At 51.1% G+C, this 23,071-nt stretch overlaps 1 protein-coding gene across 1 annotated transcript; it reads right to left on the minus strand.

Annotated features, from left to right (window-relative positions):
• Positions 1 to 207: 207 nt before the first annotated feature.
• Faah (fatty acid amide hydrolase) lies at positions 208 to 21,247 on the minus strand. Its single transcript, XM_059254743.1, has 15 exons — positions 20,984 to 21,247; positions 9,323 to 9,436; positions 7,383 to 7,517; positions 7,052 to 7,185; positions 6,758 to 6,964; positions 6,473 to 6,513; positions 6,113 to 6,237; positions 4,831 to 4,956; positions 4,290 to 4,387; positions 2,944 to 3,043; positions 2,661 to 2,701; positions 1,891 to 1,930; positions 1,342 to 1,450; positions 653 to 798; positions 208 to 470 (listed from the first exon to the last, which is right to left on the minus strand). Exons 1-15 carry the CDS (start codon positions 21,176 to 21,178, stop codon positions 342 to 344), a joined length of 1,740 nt encoding a protein of 579 aa, XP_059110726.1. The 5' UTR covers positions 21,179 to 21,247; the 3' UTR covers positions 208 to 341.
• Between the last annotated feature and the right edge of the window lie 1,824 nt (positions 21,248 to 23,071).

Below are 23,071 nucleotides of genomic sequence, written 5' to 3' on the forward strand. Positions count from 1 at the left end.
TCAGCGGGCTCTGGTTCCCAGCACCCTAATAGAAACACCTAGAAAATACATAACACATTGCTTCTTCGCTGTTGACGAGCCCAGGCCATTCCTGCTGTCTGCCACATGAAGTAAGGGATCAGGATGGAAAGCGGACCACCAGAGAGGGGAGCAAGGTCCAGACTGTGTGTGTGTGTGTGTGTGTGTGTGTGGCGGCGGGAGGGGGGGGGGGGAGTGTCCTGTGCTTCCGCAGGGGTCCAGGGGAGGACAGGTGGACACCTCTTCCCTGTGCTCGGCATTTCCTCACAGGCGATAGAGCTCACAGGCCTTCGGTCCTCCAGAGCTGGGCAGGTGAGTGACCCTCAGGACGGCCGCTTTGCAGGGCTCATCAGCTGTTCCACCTCCCGCATGAACCGCAGACACATCTCCTCCTGCCAGGGCAGAGCCACACACTGCACGGCCACAGGCAGGCCTACACTCTTCTTCATGGCCTACAGGGGACACAGACATCAGGACGGGAGAAATGGGACCGGACCCCAGTTCCAGGAAACACGTACCCCGCCGGGAAGGGCACGCAGCAGGCTTGGAGCCAAAGCCTGCAAGTGCTAGGACTCTGTCCTCTACAGCAGCTGGGTCTGGGCAGCAGAGAGCTAGGAGATGGGGCAGGCTTTACCTTCTTCAGTATATGGTCCCAGATATCCCCAAAGTAGCCTCTGTAGTGTTCCATCTGGGCGTCGTCCTCAGCGGTCACAGTGGTGACGGGCACCACCCCCGCAGGGAAGTCCAGGCAGTTGTAGAGCACGGTGTAGCTGATAGCCCCTAGAACACAACACACACACACACACCGGCTGCAGCAAGCCCTGACCCCCGCAGTGCCAACTGGCCACCCCTCTGGGCCCAAGTTACCCTCATGCCACACATAAAATGGCACTCTGCTTCTACAGCTAGGCAAAATCCCTCTCCCCGGCCTGAGGCTTGCGGCAAAGCACAGGAGCCAGCGAGACTCGCCGATGCGTGCTTTGTGCCTTTTTCCGTGTAGCTTCCCCAACCTGGAACGCTGTCCCTATTTCCTTGGCTTATCTAAAAATCACCTCGATCCAAACCCCACCTCCCCAAACTGCAGGCTCTGCAGGGAGACCTCCCACGGGAGTAGCGTTCAGAACAGACAACTCATCCCCTCCCAGCACTCCACGTGTCTTTCACTTCTGTAGCCGACCAGACAGTGAGGCCCAAGTGAGGAGCAGGATGCTCCTCCATGGACGGGGTGTTCCCCCAGAACTCTTCCTCTTCCACACCGCAGCGCACAGGGCTGAACTCAGAGGAGGAAATGAGGTCATCAAGGGAGGGACAGCAGGGCCTCACCTGTGGCTCTGCCTGATGCATTCAGATCCAGAGCAGGGCCCAGCATGGGGGTCAGCAGCACATCCAAGTTCATAGCTTTCCACTGGGCAATCACAGAATTTCGGTACACCTGGAGGGACACGAACACACTGGGGGAGGTGCTCGGGTAGATCCAAGGCACCCCAGGATGTCCAGTGGACCCTGAGGTGGCTCTGGTCCTCACACTTAGATCTGAGCTGAGCCACCGTGAGACCGGAAGGGCTGCCTCTTGATAGCATTGCTTCCACCATGGACTTGAATATTTTCTGCTAAAGTGGAGCCACTCACTAACAAGAACAGTCCTAGAGGAATAAAGAAGAGCTCAGGACAGAAGACCGGTGCTGACCCAGCCTCCAGGACAGGCACTGGGCAAATGAACATCACAGAAGGGCCCAAGCCACAGTCCCTAGAGAGGAAAGAGTGGCAGGCCACTCCAGGGCCACAGCGGGAAGAGCTGCCAGGGAAGCTTGCTGGTAGATGCCCTGAGCAATTGCACCCTCCTCCCCCTGCTCCCCAGGGCTCAGACCTTACCTCAATCTCATGCTGCAGTTCCCACAACTTTCCAGCCGACCTGGGCAGACAGAGGGAGGTCACCAGCCATCACAGCCATAGCCATCAACAACATCATACACCCTACTCTCACCACGTCTAGATCTCACTCAACCCCAAGGGATCTCTGAGAGGGGAAATCAAGGCCCTGCTGTCCAGACAGAAACATCCAGGATCTCACGGGACTCCGGCTGGATGTTTTAATGACTTCATATCCAAGCCAGCACTAGACCAGACCTCATTCCTAGTGACCCTTGAGCTACAAGAGAGGGCAGGGCTGTCAAAGGTCCTCAATACCTAGAGGTGAAAGGAGTAAGTCCACAGATGTCACGCCGGAAATGGAGTGGCTCATGTCCTACTTTTGAAGATGCAGCCACCAAGGGACAGGCAGGACCAGGGCCAGGCCAGTTAAGTTCAGATTCCTAAAAGCCTTTTTACCTGTTTCCCTGGTACCCACAATCCCCAGCCCTCCCCAGCTCAGGCTAGCTCCTTTCTGGTCTCTTCCCCTCTATTCCCTTCTACGTAGCCTGTCCTGCTCTGCGCTCAGGCCCTTGTCCTCCTAAGGATCCAGGACCCTCCTCAGCCATCTTCAGGGACCCCCCTGATGGTCCTAAGCCGACCTCCCTCCCTGGACCACCTCAACCTTAGGAGCCGTTTCTCCCAGAGATTTTTCCTGTCAAAACCACCTAGATTCAGACCAGACCAGTCGGGGAAACACGGGGCAGGCGGCAGGGTACAGGAGAAGGTCTCACCGAGGCTGCATGCTGTTGAGAAAAGCTGCCATCCGAGGAAACTGTACCAGACAGACATGGGGTCAGTGATTGGTCCCCCACGCCACCTCTTCCACGCCCTCCCACCTCCCAGGTCCAGCTTTGCTAAGGACTGAGGGGATGGGGACGAGACAGTCAGGGAAGAAGAGAGGAGGCCATGCCCGGCTAAACCTGGAGGCCAGGGGAGGAAGGCAGAGCCAGAGACCATGAGCTATCACAGGATCGGGGCCCGGAGGCTGCATCCTTGCATGCCTGGAACTCTCACCAGAGGCTTCAACAGGAAGCTCAGCAGTCTTTTAAACCACCTGGGTAGCTTCAGAATTAAGATCAGGTCCCCCAAGCAGGGATCCACAAAGTCACCTTTGCTGGAAGACAAAAGGCCTAGTTAAGGTGCTCCTCTCCCCGCCCCTGATGGCTGCAAGCCCTGTTGACTCAGCGGTCCTGCCCACCTCCCTCCTCACCCAACTCCTGTGGTCCTGGTATCTAGTCTCTTGCTTGGCCTCTTTCCAAAGCACACTTTGTTTCTGCTGCTCATTGGGGTACCTGGACTCTGTCCCACTCCTAGGAAGCCCTGAGGCCTGAGGAAAATATCTCCCTAGGCATTTTCCATTTAGCAATGATGCCAGCCTACATTTATGAATGGGGCTGAAGGATAGGCTACCCAGGACGCTTGTTTCTCATCTGGTTCAAGAGCTTGGAGAAACATCCTAGGAATGTCTCATTCTCAGAGCTGGATTGAGAGGTAGGACCTTCCACTGATACCTAGGCAATATTCAGCTGCTGGGAAATTGCTGGGGGGAGGGTGAGATGGCTTAGTAACATATGACAGGCTGGGCAGTTGGCTGAGCAAGGCTTCGGGGACCAAGCTGAGCTACATGAGACCAAGAAGCAGGTTTACTGCCTTGCCCAGCCTAGCTATGTCTCCAGGAGGCACCTTCCCGGGCCTCTGCAAACAGCTGGGAGGAATTGCTCTCTGGCAAGCCTCTTAATTGAGTCTGTGCCACACACCAACCTCAGAAAAAAAAAGAAAATTGAGGGTTGAAAAGAAAGAATTAGCTCAGGAAAGGCCCAACCCCCTTCCTTAACAAACAGCAAAGAAGCCCCTGACCACCTGCATCTCACAGGGAGCTTGGCTCGGAGGGGGCTATGGAGTCACCATCCAGCCTCCCGTTACGCTATCACCTTTCCACAGTCTCTCCAGTGACGCATCTCCAGGCTCAACTTGCATAACTAGAAGGACAGCAAGGTCGCGGCCCAGGAAGCCCAGGTCTTCCATGTGGGCATGGAAGGCCTGTCCTGGACATGGTCACAGGGCCCAGCTGCCCTCCCTGGGTGTACACACGTTTTTAATTTACTTTATTATCTTACGTGTGTAAGTGTTTGCCTGCATGTATCTCTGTGACTATGTGTGTGCCTGGTGCCTGCGGAGGCCCGGAGAGGGCATCAGGTCCCCTGGAACTAGAATTACAGACAGCAGTGACCTGCCATGTGAGTGCTAGAAACTGAATCTGGATCATCTGGAAGAGCATCCAGTGCTTTGGACTGCTGAGTCCAGCCCCCCTGCACATTCTCCTGATTCCACCCTACATCCTGAAGCCCAAGAGCACTCACAAGTTCTGGAGGAAAGTGTGGCCACCATCACTGAACAGCCCACCTGCGGACAGGACCTCCAGGGCGTAGGGGATGTTGTTTGGCAAGAAGGGAACCAGCTGTGGGGGATTGAAGGGTGTAAGGCCCACAGATACTATAGCCTTCGGGTCCCCTAACTCACATGCTGCCCCAGGGGCCCTGAGGGTGATCTGTGCCACAAGGTCAGCCTCAGTTGACCCATGACCTCAGGAGAAGTCTGGAGCCACCCATGAAGCTGTCTCAGAATAATAAACCAAAGCCCACTGGCCTACAGTCTCAAGTCCCCGGGAGTCTCTAGAGAGGCGTGTATCACGGTCACGGTTATAAGGCATGCACTCTAACAGATCCCAGTGCAGGCTAAGTCCTCCGTCCACTACATGCCCCAGTCCTCGCCCCTCACTCTTTATACTGGTCTCACAGAGGCAGAATGCTCATCCCAAATGACTAAATAACAGGGACTGGAGGGGCCTGGGAGGGCTGTGGCTATCAGGAAGACTCCCCTGGAGGAGAGGAGACGCCATACCGTGTGGCCAGCAGCCTCAAGGCTCCGCTTGGTCTCTAGCACCGCCCTCCTCATGGCTGGGCTAGGTCTGGTATAGTTGTCAGTTTCGTAGTATCCCACCCGCAGGGGTCTAGAGCTTGTGTAGACCTAGAAGTAAACATTAGACATGAGGCGGAGGCAGGGGAGAACGACCCACGCAGAATGCTTAGAGACAGAGACCCTCTCAGTCCACCACGGCTACAAAGTTACAAGCTGAATCCTTCTAGCACGTTTTCCCATGAACCAACAGCAACCAATTATAATACTAATCATCATGGGTAAGGCCAAACCCCTTCACCTCTGACCTTTTCACAAAATGCCTTCGTGGTGACTCAGAGCAGGAACGAGGATTCCCAGTAGTCGTAAGGGGAAACTGAGGCTACCCAAAGACTAAAGCCCAACCACGCATTCTGTCTCCTGAGCTGAAGTTCTGTTACCTGCCCTCGCTCCTGTGAGAAACTAGTCCAGACCTCCAGACAGGGTCTCCCCCTCCCCTCTCAGAAGGGGCTCGGGCCACAGCTGTCTGAACCTGCCTGCTAAGAAGGAAAGGCCTACTCCACACACTCCTTCCCACCCACCCTAACTTCTAAAAACACTAATGCCACTCTACTGCCTGGCAGTAAAGCTCTGTACATAAACACAGATAACCTCTGTGGTTCTCCGCCAGCTCGCCAAGACTCTGAACCTCTCACCTAAAGTTCTTCCTCTTTCTGAATCCCCCTCCCTAATTATTAATCATGGTCCTGACCCAATCCTAGCCCAACTCCAGATCCACCTAGGTAGGCCCGATTCTGCCCTTGCCTCTCAGGCACTAAAGAGGCAGGCTCCCCAGCTTCAAGCTGTTCAGTCCTGTCTGATCAATGGCCTATCTTGGTCATATTCAGGAAGCTGACACTTCACACTGCTCTCAACTCATTCAGCCTACTTGCCATAAGGCCTACTTTCTGGGGCGATGGGCAGGAATACTGTAAGAAACGCTGCTACTTCCTAAGAGCAAATTCAACCCAGGTCCACAGTTTCTTTCTGAGGAGTTACAGACCCTAATGGTCCTCAGCAGCATAGGCTAAAGCCTGAGAGGTCCCAAACGCAGGCACGGGCGCCACCTAGTGGCCATACGTGGAGTAGCAGCTGCCCCAGGCCTACCCTGCCACAGGGGACTAGTTTTCCAGAAGAGCTTCCAGCCAACCCTGCCCACACCACCTGAGTTCTAGAGTTCACTCCTCTTGTCCATTCCCATCCCCCCCTCTCCCCCCACCTCACTCACCTCCTCTCTGAAGGGCAAGGGGGGGACAGTGGGGTCCAAGCGGAACAGGTCCTCACACAGTAGGGCTTTCAGGCATAATGCCAGGCTCTCCACATCCCGGGCCATGGGGCCAACAGAAAGCTGCACTGTAGGGAAGGGAAGGGAAAGGAGGGGAAGGAAAAGGTGTCACTTGTTTCCCAATGAGCTGGGTCTGAGTAAGGACTGGTCTATGGCTCCAGAGTGAGAGCAAGAAAGCAAATTCAGACCCACAATGGCCTGACCGTCAGACATTGTCCACAGGCAAAACAGGGGCCACGGCAGATCAAGAGGACCCCCCTCCCCACCCCCTAGGACACCAAGAGTATATCAGACCTCACTCACCTGCCGTCTGTCCATAGACACAGCCCTTCAGGCCACTCTTGCTGGTCAGAAACACAAGATGTTGGAAACCAATGGTAACCACTCTATACTCACCCCAAGCCCAGGCCCCAACTCTAAACCCCCAGCACTGGAAGCGAAGCCATGCACAGCTGGTGATGTTTGTCCCCCTCCCACACCCTCACAGATAATGGCTAGTGAATCCCTCCTGGACCCCAGAGAGCACAAAGGCTGAGCCAAGACCAATCTGGCGTCAGGAAGTCCAGGAGGCCCCTGGACCCACCATACCTGAGGCGATTCCCGGTAGGCTTGAGGCCACAGATGCCACAGAAAGCGGAAGGGAAACGGATGCTGCCTCCAATATCAGTGCCTAAGCCCAGAGGGGAGCCCCCAGATCCAATGAGAGCCCCCTCGCCCCCTGAGGATCCACCCGGGCTCTTGGAGGACTTCCAGGGGTTCAGAGTCTGGCCAAAGAGGGGGTTACTGCAGTCAAAACTGGAGAGAGCAGGAAAAAGTTCGGCCAGGTCAGGTCAACAACTGCCCTGGGCCTCCTCCCACCTCACCCAGCTCCTAAGGACCAACCTTAACATGGACTGGGGGACATTGGTGTGTACAAAGGGCACAGCCCCCTGCAGCTTCAGCACCTGTACCACCACACTGTCACACTCCGATGGCACCCCCTCATTCAAACTCAAGCCCAGCGTGGAGTCTTGGCCCTTAGGGGAGAGACGGGTATGAAGACGACACCGTCAGTGAGGTAGGACCCTCCGGCAGCTCACGGACACTCCCACCGCCAGCACGCTGGCCAGACCAAGCCTCCAGGGTCTCTGGACCTGAGACATCCTTTCAGGCCCCCAGAGCTGGAGACAGAGACAAAGGCAGTGTGGAAGGCTGACGCCAGGCAGGGGGGTACCTTGTAGCTGAAGCATTCCTTGAGGCTCACAGGGATGCCGTAGAGCAGGCCTTGCCGTGGGGCCTGGCCCAGCTGAGTCTCACAGTCAGTCAGATAGGAGGTCACACAGTTGGTCCCCTTGTTCACTTCCCAGGCCTGGGGAGGGGGAAAGGGACACAAGGCAGAGGGAAGCCAGCACCTCTCTTTCTAAGATTCCCCCGCTTCTACACTTCGTATAACGGAAAGTAACCAGAAACACGGCTCAGAGGCAGCGGCACAGAGGACGGACGACCTCCAGCCCAGCACCCACCCTGCTGGGGCTATGTGGCCCCAGCTTCACCAGCTTCACCCAGGCTCTCTTAGAGAATGAGACTCAAGGCCAGGTCAGGCAAGGGAGCAGGATGCTGTCCTCAGAGGCACTCAGCAGAGGATGAGCTAGAAGACCGCTGGCCGCTGGCCGCTGCTCCCATACTTCCAAGTCCTGTCTCGGCCCAGGGAGACAGACAGGGGCAGATCTCCACGTCAGGTCATGCTGGGAGTCGGCTGCACGGCTGGGCTAGACCAGACCCTGGCACTCCCTCCTCTGGCCTGTGCCCGGCTCACACTTGGCCAAGCCTCACTTTTCCCTGGGACTCTTGAGTCACAGATGACTGACCTCAATAAAGAAATAAGAGTTGGACCAAAGTAAACTGGCAGCAGACATCTAGAAGCTTAAGTCCCAGGCCTAGGGCCCCAGAGGTACAGAAGAGGACACCTAGGCTGAACCCAGTGATCCCTCTTGCTCCTGGGAGACAGCTAGAGAAAAGAATAAGTTGTATGGCCACCCTCAAAACTGCAGGCATCAGCCACCAGGCCACCCAAGGCAGGAAGGGAAGGGAGGAGCCTGAGTCTCTGTGTCTCAGTCAGTGACACTGGCCTACTTTCTGCCACCCACTTGGCTCTCGTCCCTTCTAACACTGTCATTACACACCTCACCCTGACATTGATACTCACCTACTCAGGGTCATGCTCATAGACACAATCACACTCAGAATGCATCGGAATGTATAGTCTGTCTTACTCTTTTTTCTTACGTATATTCCCTGAGCACTTCTTAAGTGAAAGATAATGTATTTGGCACTAAGGCTTAACAGCAAATAAGACAGTTTCTGTCAGGGCTGGAGAGATGACTTCGTGGTAAGAGTACTTGCTGTGTTTCCAGAGGACCCTCGTTTGAGATCCAATACCTATGTCAGGAGGCTCCCAGCCACCTGTAACTCAAGTCCCATGGGATCCAATGCCTTCTTTTGGCCTCCAAGAGCATCAGCACACATGCGCATACCCCCTCACACACACACCAATACACAGAATTTGTTTAAAGAAGTAAAGAACAATCCCTGTCCACAGGACCCATGGAGAGCGGGGGTGGGGGGTGGGGGTGGTGGTGGTGTTGGTGGTGGTGAGTCCTGCCTGTGAGTAGAGAGGGAGAGGAAAGGACACCAGTACAAAGGAAGGCAGACCCTGAGCTCAGTGTCTCCGGTCTCCCAAGGCCTGGGCTGCTGGGGATGAAGATCAGGACCTGAGGGGCACCTGCCTGGAGGCTGCTGCTGCTGCTGCTGCTCACAGAGTGAAGAGAGTAGTGAAGAGCAAGGTGGTAAAGGTGGGTGGAGAACAGGGGAGAGAGAGGAGAGAGACACAGGGGAACAGAACAGACTTGGTGACCAATGAGGGGGAGGCGGGAGAGCGGGGAATCTGGGCTGAGAGCCAGGTCTCTAGCTAAGACAACATGCTCAGTGTCCACACACACACACACACACACACACACACACACACACTCACACACACACACACCCTCTGGCTCCTTCCCTCCCTGGTAGTCCCTGGCACTGAGGTTCTACCATGATCCAGAGCAGGACAAATCCAGGCCAGGTTTTCCGCACAGCCTGTGCAGAGAAGGTAGGAAGTAACCTTGGCTTGCTTACCTTTCCTAAGTAGGTGAAAAGCACCACCTCCGGGGACAGCTCCCCACTGTGTAACTTCTGTACTAGTTGAGGCAGGGGCAGGGCCAACAGCGCCTCTGAGTCCAAATCAGGGTTCTGTGGATAACATACTCCATCAGTCTTGCACATGTGTGTGGTGGTATTGTGTTCCCTGAAATATTGTGCATGCTAATAAACTTATCTGGGATCAGAGAACAGAACCACTGCAATATTAAACATAGAGGATAGACAGTGGTAGCACACGCCTTTTAATCCTAGCATTCCAGAGGCAGAGATGCACCTGCATCTCTGAGTTCAAGGCCACACTGGAAACAGCTAGGCATGGTGACTCGCACACCTTTAATCCCAGGAAGTGAGGCTTTAATCCCCGGGAGTGATGCAGAAAGCAGAAAGGTATATAAGGCGTGAAGATCAAAAACTAGAAGCTTTTGATTGGTTAAGCATTGAGGCTTTCGAGCAGCAGTTCAGCTGAGATTCATTTGGAGAAGGACTCAGAGGCTTCCAGTCTGAGGAAACAGGATCAGCTGAGGAACTGGCGAGGTGAGGTTAGCTGTGGCTTGTTCTGCTTCTCTGATCTTCCAGCATTCAACCCAATACCTGGCTTCAGGTTTGATTTTATTAATAAGACCTGTTAAGATTCCTGCTACACATGTGACTTCTGCCCCTCAGTCCTCACAGGTCACAAGCTGATGCTCACTGTCACTTGCTAACATCCCCATAGAAGGTACCACCTGACGCCCTGACACCAGAAACCAGATCCAACCTAGGTGGGCTCTTGGCACCCCAGACCATTGCAAATGTAACCTCCGGAAGTCTTCTGGATAGGAAATGGTGAGGGACAGCCATTACCCGGACGGATTATTACACCATTAAGACTAGCATCCAGTATACCTGCCTACCGCCTGCCATGCACAGTGCTGATTGTGTTTTATTTGCTTGGGTCCCCACCCCCACTCACATGGTTATTTATTTTTCATTTTCTTCTCTTCTATTTCTGACAGTTTCTTACTATTATATAATGCATTGTGATCATATCCCCATGCCCCATTACCTTCTCTTTTTCCCCCACACACATGCCTGTTGACCTTCTTTCCGACTAGCCCTGTTCCTACTTTCTTCATGGTATTTTCATTTGGATTGTAGTTGTTGTTGTGTGTGTCCAAATCATGTTCTGATTGCAACAGCCCTAGCATACATATCCAGAAGACTGCATCTCATGTTCTGATTGTAACAACCATAGCATACATATCCAGAAGACTGCATCTCATGTTCTGATTGTAACAGCCCTATCATACATATCCAGAAGACTGCATCTCATGTTCTGATTGTAACAACCATAGCATACATATCCAGAAGACAACATCTCATGTTCTGATTGTAACAACCATAGCATACATGTCCAGAAGACTGTATCTCATGTTCTGATTGTAACAGCCCTATCATACATATCCAGAAAACTGCATCTCACGTTCTGGTTGTAACAGCCCTATCATACATATCCAGAAGACAGCATTTACAGTGTTCCTCCCCATCCTTAGGGTTTATTTTGTTTTGTTTGAGACAGGTTCTCACTATGTAGACTAGGATAGCCTCAAATTCAGAGATCTGCATGCCTCTCCCAAGGGCTAGGATTAAAGATTTGTGCCACCACACCTGGTTGTATTTGTTTTTTGAGAGGTCTCAGTTATTTTGACCAGGTTAGCCTTGAACTTTCAAGATCTCCCCACCCATCCCCCCATCCCAAGAAGATGAGATCACAGGCTTTTGGTTTGGTTTGGTTTTGATTTTGGGTTTTGGTTTTCAAGACAAGGTTTCTCTGTGTAGCCCTGGCTGTCCTGGAACTTGCTTTGTAGACCAGGCTGGCCTAGAATGAAGAGATCTGCCTGTCTCTTCCTCCTGAGTGCTGGGAGTAAAGGTGTGCACCATTACTACTGGTTGGATTACAGGCTTTTCAACACCAAGCCTATGACCCTCCATGTCTTGATTAACTCTTACTATTGTGCCCATTCCACAGATTTAGAAACTGAAGCTAAGAGAAAGGAAGTGCTTTGTTTAAGAGCAGAAATGTAAGAGTGGGGCTAGAGAGATGGCTCAGTGGTGAAGAGTACTTGCCCTTGCGGAGGACCTGGGATTGGTTTACATGATGGCTCACAACCATCTGTAACTCCAGTTCTAGGAGATCTGATGCTCTCTTTTGACCTCTGGAGGTAGCAGGTATGCATGTGGTGCACATACACACACGCAGGCAAAACACTCATAGACATAAAAATGAAATAAATCTTGAAAGAAAGGAAGGGAGGAAGGAAAGAAGGAAGGAAGGAAGGAAGGAAGGAAGGAAGGAAGGAAGGAAGGAAGGGAGAAAAGAAGGAAAAGAGAGAAGGATAGGTAGGCAGGCAGGTAGGTAGGTAGGTAGGTAGGTAGGTAGGTAGGTAGTGATGCCCTACCCACATAGCATAGACCATCCACCGCACACAAGCCCTGGCAGCGGAAGTGCAACCACAAAAGCCCCATTAAGATGCTAAGTTTGTGGCTGAAGACCACATCCAAAGGGGGATGATTGACACATTCATTTCCAGACAGGCATGAAGTGCCTGCTCTGAACCTGGCCCTGCAGCAGGAAATGAAAAGCTACGCCCATGTGAGCTTACATGAGACAGGGATGGAGCTGAGAACTAACAGGTAAATGTGCTGCTTAGTTTTGTCACGTTGACACAAGCTGAAGTCATCTAAGAAGAGGGGGCCTCAGTTGAGGAACTGCCTCCATCAGATTAGCTTGTGGGCATGTCTGTGGGGCATTTTCTTAATTAATGGTTGTGGGCAGTGCCACCCCCTGGACAGCGGTCTTCGGAAAGCTAGCCAAGCAAGCTGTGAAGAGCACACTAGTACACAGTGTTCCCCCAAGACCTCTGCTTCAGTTCTTGCCTGGAATCCCTGCCTTGGTTTCCCTCAATGATGGACTGTAACTTGTAAGTTGGAATTAGCCTTCCCACTTACTTTTGGTCATAGCGCTTATCACAGCAACAGACAATAAGCTAAGACACAATCAGACATGAATTATCAATAGTGAGGGATTGAAAAAATAAAACAGGGTATGGTGGAGAGTGGCACCTGGGTTGGGGGGGGCCCCCCCCGCATTGGTCTCTGAAGGAAGAAGGCCCTAAGGCACGCCCACCTGCCAGAACACCAAGGCTCCAGGTCCCTGGGGTCAGCTCTACCTGCAAACTCCCTCCTGGGTCCTCCTCAAGAGTATTAGACCAATTAGCGAACAGTGAATCACCACCCCATTGCTCAACACATCCTCTGTTCCTGCAAAGGTCACCAGAGAATCTCTTGTTACCAGACCCACCAAATATCTTCGTCCATGCCTCACTGAGGTCTTCAGAGGTGTTAGACCACATGCCACTCTCTTCAGTTTCTCATGGATAGAAATACTACACCCCTAGGGTCCCCCGTTACCATCTCTCTGATGCGCCCTCTGCTATTCATTCACTCAGTCAGCAAACATGGGCAAAGGACTACATGAGAGGCCATGCACCCAGAAGTAAACAAGAAGGCAAGGTCCCTGCATTCAGAAAATCAACATCTAAGCAAGCAAGCAGGACACCGGTAGACAGCTTGTGGTAAGGCGAGACGGTGGATAAATGGTCTTGGTGGAAATGAGGATGCTGTGGATGGTCTACCTGGTGAGGTGACATTTTAGCCACGATCTGAAGCGTGGCGAGGGGAGAGAAACAGCCTCTTCAGGTTCCTCTAGTACTTGTCTTCACTCTCTGGGACCAGAGGCTTGCCTTCCTGGCTTCCACTCCCATCTGTTCCGCCTGATCCTCCACCAAGCTCCACATAAGGCAATGCACAGCTGTTCATGGGGTGAGTCCTGTCCTTCCTTCTGCAGTCACTCTCTCCCACGCTTTCAATATGGCTCCATCTCAGTATGTCCCAAGACCCTCAGCCTGGCAAGTGCACATCTATGTTGGGGTAACTAGTGAACTCATCCGGGTTCCTTTATCTTTCTCTCCACTGCATCCAATCAGTCATCAAGCCCTTTAAACAGCTCTGGAAATTGGCTCTGTTCCTCCTCTCTACCAGGACCCTCATCCAGCATCATCCATTCCTCCCCAAACTACTACCCTACTAAGCCCTTGCCTCCGTGACCCATCCTTCCTGCTAAGTCTATGCAAGGGCAAAGCCCAACCTGGCCTTTCCTGTGGTGATGTATTGTTTGTAATCTAGGAAATAAAGCTTTCCTGAAGATCAGAGGACAGAGCTAGCCACAGAGTTAGCCACAGAGGTCAGGCAGTGGTGGCACACACCTTTAATCCTAGCACTCAGGAGGCAGAGGCAGAGATCCATCTGGATTTCTGTGAATTCAAGTCCACACTGGGCTACACGAGATTAATCCAGTCTAAAAGAGAAACAGCCAGGCAGTGGTGGCACACACCTTTAATTCCAGCACTTGGCATCACACACCTTTAATCCCAGCACTAGGAAGGTTCAGACAGGAAGTGGTATGGCTGGACAGGGAAAGGAATATAAATAAGTGAGAGGAGACAGGAACTCTCGCAGGCTGAGGAGCTGGTGAGGTAAGAGGTAGTAGCTGTGGCTTGCTCTGCTTCTCTGATCTTTCAGCTTTCACCCTGATATCTGGCTCCGGGTTTTTATTTTAAGACCATTTAGGGCCGGGGAGTGGTGGCGCATCCCTTTAATCCCAGCACTCGGGAGGCCCAACCAGGAGGATCTCTGTGAGTTCAAGACCAGCCTGGTCTACAGAGCGAGATCCAGGACAGGCACCAAAACTACACAAAGAAACCCTATCTCGAAGAAAAAAAAAAAAAAGAAGAAGAAGACGACGACGACGACCATTTAGGATTTGTGCAACACTTTCCCCTTGAAATGTCTACACAGCATTACACAGAGTCAGAGTGTGCTCCTGAAGTGGCTTCCAGCCATGATCTTATCAGATGACCTTTGGACCATCACTCCCTGGCACCCCCCCCCCCATATACCCACAACACAGCCCGGCCCCGCAACCTGGAAACCTTACATTCTTTTTTATTTATTTATTTTTTTTTTTATGTATATAGTGTTCTGCCTGCATGTATGCCTGCAGGCCGGAAGAGGGCACCAGATCTCATTACAGGTGGTTGAGAGCCACCATGTGGTTGCTGGGAATTGAACTCAGGACCTTTGGAAGAGTAGCCAGTGCCCTTAATCACTGAGCCATCTCTCCAGGCTCCGAAACCTTACATTCTTTTTTTTTTTTTTTTTTTGGTTTTTTGAGACAGGGTTTCTCTATGGAGCTTTGCGCCTTTCCTGGAACTCACTTTGGAGACCAGGCTGGCCTCGAACTCACAGAGATCCACCTGCCTCTGCCTCCCGAGTGCTGGGATTAAAGGCGTGTGCCACCACCGCCGGCAAAACCTTACATTCTTAATGCCAGGAGGACATCCCCAAATTTGTTAGATCATATAACACTTACTTGGGGTTTTTATTCTTTTAATATAACAAGTTACACAGAAGAAAAACATGGATCACAGATCTCTTTCTAATATATCAGATAAGTCTAATTAATATTATATATATATTAATCTTGAAAGTATCTAGGGGGCTGGAGAGATGTCTCAGAGTTTAAGAACATATACTGTTCTTGCAGAGGACCTGAGTTTGACTCCCAGCATCCACAGCCTGTAACTTCAGATCCACTGGCCTCCATGGGCACTGCACCCATATGCATATACCCTTACATACACACACACACATACACTTAAAAGTAATAAAAAATAATCATAGGGAAGTGGAGATAGGAAGATCCCTGGACCTCACTAGCCAGCTAGTCTTGCTGAAATGGTGATCTCTAGGTCCAAGGAGAGGCTCTGTCTCAAAAAATAACGTGGAGAGTAGTAGAGAAAAATATCTGACATCTGGCCTCCACACACAGGAACATACACACACGAATGCATATACACATGTACGCCACAGAGACACACCAAGGTATATGAAAAGTGAGCATCCATCCACCCTGCCCAGACCCTGTTCTGAAAATAAAACCAGTTTCTGAGGAATAGGACAAAACAGTATGAAAAGCCCACACTATTGCTGTCCATATTCACTCTTTTGATTTTTCCCACAAAGCAATCATACTGTAGAAAGCACTGCTCTTGCCTCTCCCGTCCCACAACGAACACAAATTGTGCTTCATATTTTTTTTTTCCAGGCATGGAGGCTTATGCTTCTATTCCCAGCACTTGGGAAGTGGAGGCAGGAGGATTGCCATGAATCTGAGGCCAGCCTGGTCTACATAGTGAGCTGTAGGCCAGCCAGAGCTATAAAACAAGTCTGTCTCAAAACAAAACAAAAAGCCGTAAAATAAGAGTCTAAGGCTGTAGCTGTGTTGGTATTTTTCTAATGTTCGCAAAGTACTGAGTTTGATACCTAGTAGAACATAAAACCAGACATGGTAGCCAGGCGTGGTGGCCCATGCCTTTAATCCCAGCACTTGGGAGGCAGAGGGATCTCTGATTTTGAGGTCAGCCTGGTCTATAAAACAAGTTCAAGGACAGCCAGGCTACACACAGAAACCCTGTCTCGAATCCCCTCTCCCCTAAAAAAAAAAAAACTAGGCATGGTGGAGGCCGAAGGATCAGAAGTTTAAAGGTCATCTTTAATAAATGTAGTGAGTTCAAAGTCAACCATGGAATACATGAGACCCTGGAATACAGTATGTGTTCATTGTTTTGTTTGAGACAATCACTTCTAGCAGCTTAGCAACCACCTCCTCCCTCCTGCAAAACCCCTGCACATGTCGTGTAGAAGTTACCAACAACCCTTTTGGTGGTCTGACAGGAATGGCCCCCACAGATTCATAGATTTGAATGCCTGGTTGCCAGGGAGTGGCACTACTAGATGGTGTGGCCTTGTTAGGGTAGGTGTGGCTTTGTTGGAGGAAGTGTGTCACTGCGAGTGGGCTTTGAGGTTTCAGGTGCTCAAGCCAGGCCCAGTGTCTCTCTCTTCCTACTGCCTGCCAATCCAGATGTAGAACTCTCTGCTCCTCCTCTAGTACCACGTCTTCCTGAGTGCCATGTTCCCACCATGACTATAGTGGACGGCACCTCTGAACCCGTAAGCCAGCCCCAGTTAAATGTTTTCCTTTATAAGAGCTGCTGTGGCCATAGTGTCTCTTTACAGCCATAGAAACCTTGACTAAGACAACCCCCATTCTCAAGCACATTTCGATTCTTTCTAATGTCTTCACTGTTGACAGTTGATGATGACACAGTTGCTAACAGCTATTTTTAAGTCTTCAGCTAGCATCAGGCAGTTGAGACATCCTCCATCTCCCAAATCACCAAAGTCTGCACCCCAGAGAGGCCAGTCTGTGAATATTAGGACACTTGGTTTTGCATGGAAAACAGAGGGCCAGGAACTGATAGTCTCAAGACAACTATATGGCATCCAGTGTGGAGACATTTTTCAAGAGGGAGCTACTGTACCTCTTTAAGCACTGGCCCCCTTCCAACTGTTTCTTTCTCTCCTGGGCCATCTACTGTCCCATTTTCAGACTCTTGGGTTGTCTCTTTTTCTCTCCTGGTTTTTTATCTCTCTTGTTCTATTTCAGACTGTCTCCTCCATTTGCTCACAAAGATGGCCAAGATGTTCTCAATGGTATAACCAAGCTTTCAACTTATCAATGGAATCATTTCAAAGAAGAGTGCAAGGGAGGCTAGGAAAAGGCCAGGAGACAAAGCCACAGCGGGTCTGGTTGAATGGGGAGTCATTTGTAGGATCAGTGAGCTTTTACCAAGAGAATGCATGAGACAGTACAACGAAGTACATGTGCAAAGGCCCCAAGACAGGAATCATGTCCTGTGACATCTCTTCCAACCTCAACAGTCTAATGCTGCTGGTTCTTGTCTGCAGTTTATAAACAATAGGGGACAGGGGCTGGAGAGATGGCTCAGCAGTTAATAGCACTGTCTGCTCTTCCAGAGGACCTAAGTTCAGTTCCCAGTGTCCCACACGGTGTCTCAACCATCTATAACTACATTTCCAGGGGATCTGATGCCCTCTCTGATCTCTGTAGGCATCAGGCATATACACAAACATACATGTAGGCAAAACATTCATACACTTAAGAACATTTTTTTAAAATGTTTTTTTTAAAAACTCACTCAGAGGGCAGCCAGGGGAAGTAGGGGAAAGGCTGTTGCTGGTAAGCTTCCATTGATCAATAGTAACCAGAAATCGACCTCTCCCTAGAGTTGCTCTATAGTATGGACAAGTGAGCCATTGTGTGAACCTCAGTGACTCAGAGGTGCTCATGTCCTCCCTGCCATCTAGCTTGTGTCTACCTACCTTGGCACAAAGTTAACTTTGTGTAGTATCCATCAGAGGGACTGAACTGCTTTGGCCCTCCCATTACACGTGATCCTGTCTTCCCAGGTGCCCCTTGCTATCCTACCTTCCCAGGTGCCCCCTTCTATTCAGGGATGGGCTCAGAAAGCACTAGAAGAGACTGGAGGCAGCCTCGGGTGCCACCTCTCATTTCTCCAAGAAAGCCAGAGCCCAGCAGGAGGGTTCTATGGGGTAAAGAAGGAAAGGGGCTGATCCCAAGGCTGGGATGATTTTACATCAAACTCCTACCTCCTAACCACCCCCTGACATCTACAAAGCTACTGTCACCAAGAACCCTTAGGTAAGTATAGTGGCCCACACCTGAAGTCCCAGATATTTGAAAAGCTGAAATGGGAGGGAGACCCATTAGTTAGCTGGTCTCTGACTCAGCCAGGACAGGGAGACGGAAAGGGGGGTGCAGGGGAGAGTGAACGATGATATGAATATGAACATCTTTTCTGTTTGTTAAAAAGCACAGAGGGAAAAGAGAGCAATAGCATACCCTGTACTTGCCAGCCCTTGGGAGTCTCAGGCAGGAGAACCAGGAGTTCAAAGCCAGCCTGGGAAGCATGAGACCTTGTCTAAAACACAAAGAAGCAAGCAAGCAAAACAGGCACAGAGGCCTGAAACCTCAAAGCCAGTTTCCCTTCCTGAAAAAGCTAAATTTGGTGTTTGAGGCTAGGTCTTGGCTCCACGAAGATACGCAAACAACATTTTGTATTTTAGAGCCAAAACTTCTGCCCTAAAACATTCTTTGGCAAAAAAAAAAAAAAAAACCACTTCAGTTCTTTAAAAGACTGAAGGACAATTACTTTATAAAAAATGGAGGAGCTGGGCAGTGGTGGCACACGTCTTTGATCACAGCACTTGGGAGGCAGAGATAGGTGGATCTCTGTGAGTTCAAGGCCAGCCTGGTCTACAAAGCGAGTTCCAGGGCAGACCCAAAAGCTACAGAGAAACCCTGTGTGTGTGTGTGGGGGGGGGGGGGGGGGAGAAAGAAAGAAATGGAGGAGGTAAAATACAGGAAGACCCAGCCTTTTCCCAGCCCCCAGCTCTCCCAGCCAAATGGATTCCTTATGGCTAAGACGAGTACTTCTTGTAGGCAGGAGCTGTGGGCAGATTCCTGTGCCTGCTCCCCAAGCTGTGCTGGAAGCTGGCAGAACTCAGCTGGCTGCACAGAAGGACACAGAGCAGCAGCCAAGGCTCCCCAGGCCTAGCCCAGGATCATCATCATCATGAGTATACCGAGGACACCACCAGAGAAAAAAGAGGGAGCTGGCAAAGAACCGGTGCTCAGGTAGAGGAAGTGGCCAGTGTGGGATCAGAACCTCCCAACCTGGGAAGAGACAGCTCTAAACACTGATGGTAGGCTTTTCAGACAGCTTGAGGAGTGGAGGCTTGAACCAGATACACTTTTATTTCAATATATACATAAGATATATCCAGGGGTTAGTGATGGTGGGAAGTAAATTCAAACTATTACAGCCAGCCAAAGTTTTGCCCGGATTCAGGACCACCCCTGAGTGTGGTGATATTGTGTCCCCCAATATATCGTGCACCCTAATAAACTTATCTGGGGTCAGAGAACAGAACAGCCACTAGATAGACATAGAGGCCAGAAAATGGTGGCACACACACCTTTAATTCTAGCCTTCTGAAGGCAGAGATCCATCCGGATCTCTGTGAGTTCAAAGCCACACTGGAAACCAGACATGGTGACACACCCTTTAATCCCAGCATTTGAATTCTCATGTCTTGCTTGGGAAAGACACATGTCTTTAATCCCAGGAAGTGATGGCAGGAAGCAGAAAGGTATATAAGGCATAAGGACCAGGAATTAGAGCCTTGTTAAGCTTTTGGCTTTTAGCAGCAGCTCAGCTGAGATCCATTCGGGTGAGGACTCAGACCTTCAGTCTGAGGAAACAAGATTAGCTGAGGAATTGGCAAGGTGAGGTTGGATGTGGCTTGTTCTGTTTCTCTCATCCTTCAGTATTCACCCCAATATCTGGCTCCCGGGTTTGTTTTTATTAATAAGACCCTTTAAGATTCATGTCACGGGGCTGGAGAGATGGCTCAGAGGTTAAGAGCACTGACTGCTCTTCCAGAGGTCCTGAGTTCAATTCCCAGCAACTACATGGTGGCTCACAACCATCTGTAATGAGATCTGATGCCCTCTTCTGGTGTGCAGGCATACATGCTGTATACATAATAAATAAATAAATCTTTAAAAAAAAAAAAAAGATTCATGTCACAGCTGGGTAGCCCAAAACTAGCCCCCACCCCCAATTTCTCTTCATTGCTGTGAGCTAGAGTTCCACCAAAGCACTTCGTTGCAGTTCTTGCTCAAAAATCACTCGCTGCAACTGAACACTTGCAAAATTCAATTTTCACTGATACTGATCCAGAAACACCTTCCTGACTCCTACGGTCCCCATCACCTGGAATCTCTCCAATTTGTCAGATCCCACAAAGACCCACAGCAACTCTTCGGTCCTTCAGCACACGGGCACATCTAGAGTTCAACATTTGGGCTTCTAACTGGGGCCAGAGTTTCATACAACAGGAGAAAAGGGCAAGCTCTTGCAGACACCTTTTCTAACCTTCCCCCTAACTCTTTTCACACCCCCAAACGGACACACTGAAATGTCCTAGGCAGGAGAAGCCGCTAGAAGGATGCTCATAGAAGGGTTTGTGAGGTGTTGAATACGAAAGACCGAAAGACCGGGCAGCAGAAACCGGGAAGGACTTACATTCTAGAGAGGCTTCGCCACAACTCCCTATGCAAGTAGGCGTCTATTTCCACCCCTCTCTTAAGATCCTCATGCACAAATTAACCAACATGAACTTTAAGCTATCTCGGGGACCTGGGCCATAGACTCTTGTGTCATCATCACTCCATGATTCCAAAGACCTAAACCCTAGTTTACCCTATTGATTCTCACGCTAGGTTTTATTTTTTTGTTTTTATTTTTTCCTTTTTTGCGTGTTAATTAGCGTGAGATTCTCTGGCGCAGAGCAAAGTACAGCACCCAGACTCCATGACCTGTCCTGTCCCTTTCTTTTCCGTTTCTCCTCGCGCTGCACCTGGCGCGGAAAGAGTACGGAAAGCGTTAGCTCAAGGAGGGGTTCTGTGCCTAGGCTCACATCTGCACTGCCCGCCAGTCGGCCTTCTGGCGTCCAGGCGGCTGAAAGTGCTGCCTTGCCCACGCCGTGCTCCCCACGCCTGCCCACCCCAGCCCCGGCGCCGGCCGTCACCTGCAGCCGGAAGCGCTGCACCGCCTTATCCATGGTCTCCAGGCCGGCTCGCTGCCTCCGCCGCGCCCTGGCCGCCGCGCCCCGGGCCGTCCGGCGCCCGGTCCATCGCAGGACCACCGCCGCCGACAACAAGCAGCAAACTAGGGCAACCCCGGAGACACCGGACAGCGCGGTCCACACTTGGCGCAGCACCATAGTCTCCTGTAGCCGGCTGCTGCTGGAGAGGAATCAGCACGCGCAACCCAACAGCTCCGCTGCAAAACCCGGCCTGGATCGCCCGCGATTCCGCCCGCGGGAGGGGTAGGCGCAGCCGCCGGAGCGCGCCGTTGCGCGCCGTTGCCGGGCAGCGAGAGCAAAGCTGGCAGCGCCAACGGTCAAGGTCAAGCCTGGCCGCCTGCTGGGCTCGTTCCCGGCGTCCCGGCGTTTTAAGGCAGGCGGAGCAATTGAGCTCCTCGTGGGCGCCCTCGGAAACACCAGGGCTGCCGGGTTTCCTGGACCAGACCCCTCTGGCCGCGTCTCCACCCTGCGCATCCCGCAGCTCCAACTCCCTCCCGGAAAACTCGACCAAGCCAGAGCTCTCAGAACAGGCCCGCCTGAGTAGACCCCGTGCAGCGGACCTTAATAACCCCCCTAACATCTCAACAGCATCTTTCCTGGGGAGCCAAGCGTCATCCGGGTTGTGCATAGCTGGACGTCCACCTCATCAGGGCCCAGGGCTAGCCCTCTGGGCGCGGGAAGTTCTGAGGGGTCCACCAGAAGGCCCCTCCTTTACTAACCCTCAGACCTTGAGTCTTTTACCCTGGGCGCCCTACCCACGTCTTTTTCCTCATCCACTTCACACAGACGATCCCCATAGGTTATCCTCTCCTAGACCAAGGCCCTCTGGGATTTCACACCCAGGAAACAACAGTAACTTCATCTGAACCAGAGCCCTCTCTGGGGACCTAGTGCTCATCATCACGGGGGGGGGGGGGGGGGGGGGGGGGAGGGGGGGGCATTTATTAGGGCCATGCACACTCTAATTCTGGCTAAATTGCTCTCACAGAATTTTATGTGATTCATCTCATTTGTCCCCCTAGAAATCCTGTGAGAAAGGCATTTTCTATTTTCACTTTACCAGTGAGGTAACTTGAGGACAAGAAGGGTTAAGTAACTTTTTTGAGTCACACTGGTGACTGAGTGAAGATTCAGACTCTAGTCTTACTCAAAGTGGCACTTGAACCATTAAGCAGTACTGCCACTGCTGCCTCTGGAAGTGAGGCACTGTGGGGTAGGGCTATCTCAGAACTCTGAGTGGAAACTCTGACTCCCTGAGTGTCTTTACCTCTGAATCTGATAGGGGTGGTAATCATGCCTACCTTAGAAGACTGTTAGGAGCCTGTAAGTTTCTCCTATTAAAGTCCCTGTCCCCTGTCACAGGCTAAGCCTCGGTCTTTTCTTTTTTAAACTCACTATGTAGACCAGGCTGGCCTCAAACTCACAGAGATACACCTGTCTCTGCCTCGCTCCTGAGTGCTGGGATTAAGGTTGTGAGCAACCATACCTGGTGTTTTTCTTTTCATATATATATATATATATATATATATATATATATATATATATATATATATATATAGTGCATTGGTGTTTTGCCTGCATGTATGTCTGGGTGAGGGTGTCCTGGAACTGGAGTTACAGACAGCTCTGGGCCACCATGTGGATGCTGGGAAACTGAACCTGGGTCTTCTGGAAGAGTAGTCAATGCTCTTAACCCCTGAACCATCTCTTCAGCCCCTGTTTCTTTTCTTTTTAAGGAGAAACTAAATTATTAATCTTTACTTCTTATTTTCAGAGTAATTTAGCTGAGTGTGGTGGTGCATGCCTGCAATTCCAACAAGAATATAGATTGGGAGACTGGTCATTCCTGAGGCCTGGAGTGGCCAAGTTTGTTGTCCTGCTGCCTTAGGGACTCCATTTACAAAGCATTCCTTTGTGTTTGCTGTAATGATGGCCTTTCTACCAGTATACTCCCTGGGGACATATTAAATTGGATTTACTTTACAAAAGGCTGGGGGTGGGGTAAGAGCAGATTGGGAGTCCTAAATAGCA

This window comes from Peromyscus eremicus, chromosome 2 (assembly GCF_949786415.1).
Source record: "Peromyscus eremicus chromosome 2, PerEre_H2_v1, whole genome shotgun sequence".
Taxonomy (NCBI): domain Eukaryota; kingdom Metazoa; phylum Chordata; class Mammalia; order Rodentia; family Cricetidae; genus Peromyscus; species Peromyscus eremicus.